The following is an 8,579-nucleotide window of genomic DNA, read 5'->3' on the forward strand; positions in this document are numbered from 1 at the left end:
GCTCAGGCTGGTCTCGAACTCCTGAGCTCAAACAATCCGCCCGCCTCGGCCTCCCAGAGTGCTAGGATTACAGGCGTGAGCCACCGCGCCCGGCCTGGCCAAGCATACTTTTGCCAGTTTCCACATGTTTATGTTATTATGAAGAACTCCCAAAGGCTCTGCTTGTATCACCCCAAATTTTAAAGTCAAGAGCTATACAGGTGGTTCAGTTCAGTCCCCTTTAAAAAAAAAAGAGACCTCACTCAGAACCAGTACTGCCCACACAGCTATGTGAAAAAGCATTTTTCAAAGACAAGCCAAATGAAACAAGGAGGAAGGCACATGTAAGAGACACTAAAGGCAGGGGGCGCAGTTTGCCAGTTTTAATAAGAGGTACTTTCTGGAAACTGCAAAACTTGTGGGAGCCTCTGTCTCAACAACACGAAGGCAGTATTTTCTAAATAACTGAATAAAGGAACTTAAACATCAACTACCAGAGCCTGATTCTATTTCAACCAATCTGGTTTGTGCTGAAAGTAAGAAAGCTTCAAAAACTTTCATCTGCTCTGGATTTTATTTATAGACTTAAGTGCTATTTTATTTTATTATTTTCCCTAAAACTTCCAGTGCACGTGAATGAGGCCTTAATTTTCACCTGCGTGGCATTTTGGAGTCTATAGCTGGTAAAAGATTATAATGGACTGAATGTTTGTGTCCCTGCAAAATTCATATGTTGAAATCCTAACCTCCAATGTGATGGCATTAGGAGATGGGGCTCTGGGGAGGTGATCAGGTCACAAGGGGGAGCTCTCATGAATGAGATCAGTGCCTTTCTAAAAGGCACCCCTGAGAGCTCTCCAACAAGAAGTCGAGAAGTCGGCAGTCTGCAACCCAGAAGACAGCCTTCCCCAGAACCCGACGGTGCTGGCCTCTTGATCTCAGACTTGCAGCCTCCAAAACTGTGAGAAATAAATTTCTGTTGTTTATAAGCCACCCAGTCTACAGCAGCCTAAACAACTGAGACGGGGCTCATACTCTGATAACACAAAACATATCAAGATAAATCTTGGCCTAAAACGCATCTTACAAACCACCTTGAACGAGGTGTGCAGGGTGGTTTGTGGCTCTTCCCTTGCCTTTTCCACATGAACAGCCAGACTCCAGCCAAAGGGTACACGGTAAAACAAACATCTGTTAAAGGCACCCTGCAGCAGCGCAGGTTAATGCCTCCCGTCCTCGGGCTTTGTCCACCTTGCTAGAATGCTCAGAGCTCTATTATGTGACACCTTCCAATTGCACTATAAAGCAAATATTTAGTTTTTGAATGCAAGTAAATTAAAACTTTTTTTTAGTTTCCCAAATTGCCTGGAGATAACAGAGACCCCTGAGATGGCAGAAACTCAGGGTTCAGGATCACCGGCTTAAAGAATCATGTGCCTTAATCCTAAGCGCTTAAAACTCCATCAACCTTTATAAAATAACACTGAGCCCTTTGCTGGGAGCCAGGGCCTGCACTGAGCATCTTTATACACAGAACCTTATTTCATCCTTACCATAATGCTACAGAATGGGCATGGCTTCAAAGCAGAGGAAATTGAAACACAAATGGTTGAGTACCTTGTCCAAGAGTCAAGATTTGAACCCCACAGTTGAGAGCCTGCTCATGTACTTATTACCCAAAATAGCCTCTTTGCAATGTGTTTGTCTGACCCATTGAGGTGCAACGTGGGATGGTTGAAAGTACACTATAAAAAGATCTGCATCTTAATTCTAGATGCGTAATTCTACAGGGTAGCTGTGTGGTCTTGGAGAAGTTGCTTAACTTCTCTGAGGACCCTGTTTTCAGCTCTGGTAAAGCAGCATCAGAGATATCTGCTCTGCCTATCTGCTATAATGCCTATGAGTACCAAACTAGACAACACACAGAGAAGCTTCTGCAAAGTGTAAAGTGCTGAACAAACACAGAGCAGTGTGGTGGGGGTATATCCTCTGAGAATGAATTTGTAAAATTGCAATTTATCAATTTCTCTTCTTTAGCATATGTTGGCATGCGGAAGGAGCAGATTCTAAACCTAAAAATATTTTAACTGTCTAAGAAAATATGTCTATCTGATATATGTGTGATGAAGAGGGCAAGGCTTCCAAAGGAAACAGAACAACCTATTTGAGGAAGTTAAATAAAATTTGAAACCAATAAATGAGAATGAGGGATTCCTTTCACAGGGCCATCTGTCTTGTTTTTATGTTATAATCCAAACAATAAATAATAAAAATAAATCACCCATAATAAGTAATAAAAATAAACAAGGAGCTAAACACCCACCGTTTCCTTGGGCTGACAGAGCACATGTATCTCCTCCAGCCGCTCTCTGGCATATCCAAAATCAGCTTGTTTCCAGAATATGTCCTCAGCTGACTCAAGAGTGTCTGTCCTATTTTCAAAGAAAAAGATTCTATGATTTTTTTTTGGCTTTTTGCTTTTTCTGGACCTTGAACATTTTTTCCAAAGGTTAAACTGCTAGCAGTCTGTTATTATTTTAATTTTTGAAAAGTATACTATCATAGTTTTCCCAAAACTATCCCTGGCAACATGAAGTTACCAAAATAAGTTATTCACAGATTTATTTTCTTATCATAAAAATAGACAACAGAAATGTATGAAGTTAGGATCATCTGGAACTGCAGACAATGATGCATTCTTAATTACCATATTTTCTTTACCGCACTAACCTTGCATGTATTAGAAGTACTAATTACACTCAACCTCTCCCCAGTGGAAGAGGAAACCATCCATTTGTCTTCTTAGCATACACTAGGGGGACATATTTTCTATGGTCCAGACTGTTTTCTCCCTCTGGCAGAGGGAATTCCTATCCTGGTGTAGGACTGTCAAATTGAATTCATGACTCTATAAGCAAATTAATATCTAAAGGAATTACTATCTAAAACCAAAAGAGTCTAGCTGGGAATTAGGGCATCAACAAACACTACAGAGAAAGAAGAGGACTTAAAGAAAAGAGAGTATTCCACACGGAAACTTACCATCCCATGTCAACATAGCTGCAAACAGGGTAACCAAACCTGAACTCTGGTTTGCAGAATTTCTCATAACCCCAGCAGTACTTCAGATTTTCTAAGTGTTTCTAGAACATAAAATATGTACATTTAGACTGCTTTCCCTTCCTTTGACCTTTAGAAAAGACTCAGATTTTTCCATTCAGAAAACAAAATTTTTATACAACTTTCATGTTTACATTTAACAATATGTATTCTTGTAATAAAAATAACTAGAGTAAATTCTAAGAAGCATGGGCTCAAGGTTCTTAACAATTGTACCTACTCACCACCCCCACCATATCTGTCCCCTATCCAAAAATCTAGGTTTCATCTAGACTACCAAAGACCACTCGAATTAGAATTTCCTAAAGTAGCTTAAGAGACTGCCTGTCTTAGCAAGCAAACTGATTCTAAAAATCAGTGCCTTAAAAGTCACATATTAATAAATTGGAATGTCTGTTACCAAAAGAATCACAGCTAAATTGAACGCATCAGCAACTTTACCCATCAATCAAGATCAGCAAGGACCACACAAGACAAGGCAACTTCACCGCCCCTGGGAAACGCACAGCTGCTGCTGGCCAGGGAGCTGAGAATGCCCTTCTACAAGGCCCCAGGGGCAATGCTGGGCTGATTCCCAGGTCTGCTTTTCCATATGCTTCCTGTGCCAGGACCATGGGAAAGGAAGCGTCTCACAATGCCCAGCTTTGATCTCTAAGGCTGTGTGAGACGTCTTAATGGGCTCCTATTTGAGGCCTTTCCAGTTCCTCAAAGACAGAAGGAAGGCCACAGTAACAGTCTTAATTACGTGGAAACAGAGGCTAGAGGTGTTATTACTGAAATTAAGTGCTAAGTGACCCTCTATGTGCAGTTTAAGAAAGAAGAGGTGTGAAATTCTTAGTTACTTTTAACCGAGATGTTCTTTTCTGCATAAAATCTCCTTTGCTTTGTAAGTAGTACTGGCTGCCTATTTATTTTAGAAGTGATTTAGATTTTAAATTTCACTCTTGTGAATGAAATACAATTTTAGGCAAAGTTTAGTCACTTAGAAGTAACTATTAGATGAAACTGAAACAATGTCTCTCAGGGACAACCAGAAGTTAGAATTTTACCTTGAGTTTCAGGTTATAAAGCAGAACCAGTAAGCCAGCCTAAATTGTACCCTTTTAAAAATAAATAAGAATAATACCTACCTTATATGGACACTGTGAGTCTTTCTTACAGATGGTGGCAACGTGCCTATTGTTGTGCAAAAAGAAGGGAATGTGCTCCTCTGGCAAGCGGATGCTGGCATAGTTATACAGAGGTTCTCCAGCCTCGGGAGGAGTCTCATCTTGGCCACTCAGTGGGACTTCATAAAGCAATACTCCAAAGACAAGCAGCACTAACATAGCAACCACCAAACCTAGAGATCAAATTGAAAACTCCTTAAGAAATTTCCTTTAAAAGTCAAAGAAAACAGACAAGAGCTAAACATAATTACAAAGCATTCTGCTACATCACTGAGTAATGTTCCTTTATTAAACAAACATTTACTGAGCACCTGCTATGTGCCAGGCACTGTGTTAGGAGCCATGTATACAGAGGTGAACAAAACAGGAAAGAGCCTTGCTCTCATGGAGCTTGTAACCTAGTACAAGAATCACATATAAACAATCAAATAAACACCTTCGGATGTTGACAAGGGCTGTGAATCAAATAAATCAGGGGCTAGCACTTTTTCTGTAAAGGAGAGATAGGAAATATCTCTGTGGCTACTACTTAACAATGCCTTTGTCCAGAAAGCAGCCATAGTCTATTGTAAAGGAATGGATGAGGCTGTGTGCTGATAAAACTTTATTTACAAAAATGGGAGGGCTTTGATGCAATCCAGTTTTCTGATGTCTGAAATTAAATAAGGTAATATGATAAACAACATAGCATGGCATATAAGAACCTGAATTTTAAAGCTCAGCCACCTGGGTTTGAGCCCCTATGTGCAGCTTCCTAGCTGCATGACCTTGAGCAAGTCACTTAACCTTTCTGCATCTCAGCTTTCCCACCTGTAAAATGGAAATAATAATAAACCTTCCTCACAGGGCAGCTGTGAGTGAAATGAGTTAATTATTGGTAAAGTGTTTAGAAACATAGCCAACACACACTAAGTGCTATGTAAATGTTTAACAAGTAACTGTTTAAAGCCATGTGGGGCAGAGAGGGGGCCACGCTTCACATTTGAGCTGAGACTTGCATGATGAGGAGTGAGGAAGATGTGCCAGTAAGAGAGAAAAGGAGATGGATTGACTCCGAGCCTGTGTATGCCTGCTGAATAAAAAATAATAATCACAGTCAACATGTGAGTACACCCTGTGAGCCAGGATGCAGCAACGAAGGGGCAGTGGTGGACTAAACTCACTGCCCTTGTGAAGCTTACATTCTAGTAGGCATAATAATCACCTACGATAATAACTAGGAAACTCCAGGAGTGAAATCAAGCATTCTGCTTCAAAGACTGTGCCCCTAAACTCTCCCCTGTCCTGCCTTAACGTTGCAAAAAGTAATAATGGTCACGAACTTTACTGCATTCCTAACTCACTCAATAAGGGTTCGATCTCTTGGACCAGACTTCTCCTATATATCCCAGACAATAATCACGTCATTCTCAGTTCACTTTAGTGGTATCTTTGCTCTTTTTTTCTTTTAAGTCCTCTTTCCACTGGATGCGGAGCCGTAATACACATTGGGTGTTCTCAGCGAGGCCTGCTGTCTACTGGGTCACACTGGCAAGCCAGCTTTCCAAATCGGTCTTCATCGACTATGGGCTATGACGACAGGACCTTTAGAAACAAACTGCCATATTCAACCAAACCTCACATTTTAAAGTAGTATACTTCTACTTCTCTGTAAACTCACCAAGTTCAAATGCTACTCTGTGGAGTTTAACTTTTATGGTTTTGTTATTTTATAATTATTTGCATTGTAATTGCTTATTTATATTATGATAATTAACTGGACTTTTTATCTAAGAGTTAGTTGATAGCCACTTTATAAAATTTAAAAATACATATTAATAGTAACAATGTCTCTACTTATAATTAAAATATTTACCTTTTTAATCCTGAGAACCACCCAGAAGCTTTTGTGATGTTTCAGGTCTCTAAAACATGTCAGAAATGAAACATATCACCTTAAAAGGATGCTACAGTTAGAATTTATCCTTCAGGTGATATTTTGAATTAAAGGAAGTCTTAAGAGAGAAAATAACGAGACAACCCCCAATTGGCAGGCCTTGCTCAGGATGCTCTTTCTTTTCCTTAATGACTACCATACTGCTAAAGGCAAAGTTACAGGCATGACCCCAACACAGTAACCTAACAGAACAGATTCCAAGGGTGAGCGGGAAGGAGGCGGACCAGTTTACACAGGCATCCACGGGATACCCAGTGGATCAAACACTCCTAGGAGCAAACAGTGTTCCAGGTTCTCCCTGCAGTAATTCTGCTCGCTGAAGTTACAGTGCTAGACTGGTGAGCCTTAAGGTTCACAGGCAGGCTGTCCTATCCCTTGACTTTTCCTTCCCCTTGACTTCCTTCCCCGTAATAAAGTCATTGTTATGACCAAGTCCTGACCTCTGGTTATTCAAGTCCATTGTCCTCCACTGAGCTCTCTCTGGCCATAACTAAACTCACCTATTCCTGGAGAAGAAACGCTTAGGCGATGGGAAAACTCTACAGACGCATCAGAAACCTGGCCTCTGCCCCGGGCACGTACCCACTTGCACGAGGTGGATGAGGGTGGCTGCTGGTGCATGAAAGCACAACCCCCGGGGCCTGGCAGAAAGCTTCCTGGTGTTGAATCCTCCTGCAAGGCCCGCCGGGATGGGTGGATGCCCTTCTCCAGCACAGGGAAGCCTCTGTGGCTACGCTACTTTTGCCTTCTGCAAAAGCTGCTGGGCTCACTCCGCTTCTGTATCCTTGATTAGACTTCCACAGGCCCTAAAAGGCGGGGGCGAGGGAGAAAAAAGGGGAAAATTCTGAAAGATGATGAAATGTACATGACTCCGGTTATAGATACACTAAAAGCCCTGACTTCGCCACTATGCAGTAAATCACTGTAACAAAATGACACTTGTACCCCAGAAATTTATACAAAAACAAATAAATAAATACGTTTAAAAAAGAGTTGTTGAGAGGTGAAGCCTGGGGTTGACGGGGACACGGTGGACAACATGGGGCGGTGCATGCGGCAGAGCTTGGAGAAGTCTGGAGAAGGCAGGGGACAAATGAAAAGTTCAACGCATCCGAGACCTAGAATGACTCCTAAACGGCTGGCCCCCACTTGTGCCACAGAGTCTCACGGCGGGTCCGAAGCAGGGCTCGGCTGCCCGAGATGTCTAGGGGGAGTCCCCCAGCTGCCCGCTGTAACTGCAGTCCCCGCACGAGGCAGCGGGGTCGGCGGAAAGCGCCCTGATGCGGCTAAGATGCCGCGCTCGGGTTCGCGACCCCAGGCGCCGCCCGGGACTGCTTCGGGGGCGCAGGGATCCCCGGGATCCACCCGCCACCCGGGACCGCGGCGCGCCTGGGAGGGGCCTGGGGGAGCGGCTCTGGCCCCGCCTGAGCAACCGCGTCGACGCGGGCCGGGGGGCCGGCGGGCCCCGGGAACTCTGCGCTCCGCTGCGCGCACCGAGAAGGCGCCGGGCGCCCGGGGCCCGGGAGAGCCAGGGTCGGCTTCCGACGCCCGCCGCCCCGGCCCGCGGCGGGTGGGAAGGCGCGGGCGCAGTCGGTGGAGAGACCGCAGCCCTCCGGGAAGCCGCGCCGCGGCGGGCAGGGGAGCGGGCGAGTCCCACCTGGAGCCGGCGAACCGGGGCTACGGAGGAGGACAAGGAGCAGACGGCGGCTGCTCGCGAGGAGGGAGTCGTCATAACCGGCTATTGCCGCTCACCGGAAACCTCGGGCGCCAGCGCCGGGCCAGGGGGCGCCAAGGAGCAGCCGGGACACCTCGGCCCGCCGGCGCGGGGCGGGCCCGAGCCCCGAGGGGGCAGGACCCAGGGGCGACGCCCGGGCAGCCAGGGCGCAGGGCGCGACCCAGACGCCGCGGGGCGCCGAGGAGGGGGCGGGGAGGGCGCCCGTCTGCTTTTCCTTGCGTTCTCCCGCTGAGGGCGGCGTGGCCGTCTCTGACCCAGCCTCCCGGCCGGAGCTAAAACGACAACGTAAAGGAGCGGACCCCCATCTCAGTCTCAGCAACACTCTCCTTGGGAGACAGCGTTAAGGCGCTTAGAGGACTTTAGCACAGGGTGGGCAAAAATCCTGACTCTGTTCCTCTCTCCTGCTTTACATCGAGGCTAATTTTTACTGTTTCCATATTTCGGGCAGAGGTTGCTGCCGTAACTTTCAAATTTGAGGACTGAACGTAATTGACAGAAGACACTTTCCGGTAGTGAGGATACTTTGGAGTCCACGCACATTTTAAAGTAGTATACTTCTACTTCTCTGTAAACTCACCAAGTTCAAATGCTACTCTGTGGAGTTTAACTTTTATGGTTTTGTTATTTTATAAGTATTTGC

General features: G+C 45.1%; 1 protein-coding gene across 1 annotated transcript in view; it reads right to left on the reverse strand.

Annotated features, from left to right (window-relative positions):
• EOGT (EGF domain-specific O-linked N-acetylglucosamine (GlcNAc) transferase) overlaps window positions 1–6,837 on the reverse strand; it is a 30,168-nt gene extending 23,331 nt beyond the window's left edge. The window contains exons 1-5 of the mRNA XM_012655768.1: window positions 6,787–6,837; window positions 4,230–4,441; window positions 3,022–3,122; window positions 2,303–2,411; window positions 199–218 (exon numbers count right to left, since the gene is read on the reverse strand). Of these exons, the coding sequence (XP_012511222.1) occupies window positions 199–218; window positions 2,303–2,411; window positions 3,022–3,122; window positions 4,230–4,427 (428 nt within the window). The 5' untranslated portion in view covers window positions 4,428–4,441; window positions 6,787–6,837. The remainder of the gene's footprint in view (window positions 1–198; window positions 219–2,302; window positions 2,412–3,021; window positions 3,123–4,229; window positions 4,442–6,786) is intronic.
• Between the last annotated feature and the right edge of the window lie 1,742 nt (window positions 6,838–8,579).

This window comes from Propithecus coquereli, unplaced genomic scaffold (assembly GCF_000956105.1).
Source record: "Propithecus coquereli isolate 6110/MARCELLA unplaced genomic scaffold, Pcoq_1.0 Scaffold486, whole genome shotgun sequence".
In the NCBI taxonomy this organism is placed as follows: domain Eukaryota; kingdom Metazoa; phylum Chordata; class Mammalia; order Primates; family Indriidae; genus Propithecus; species Propithecus coquereli.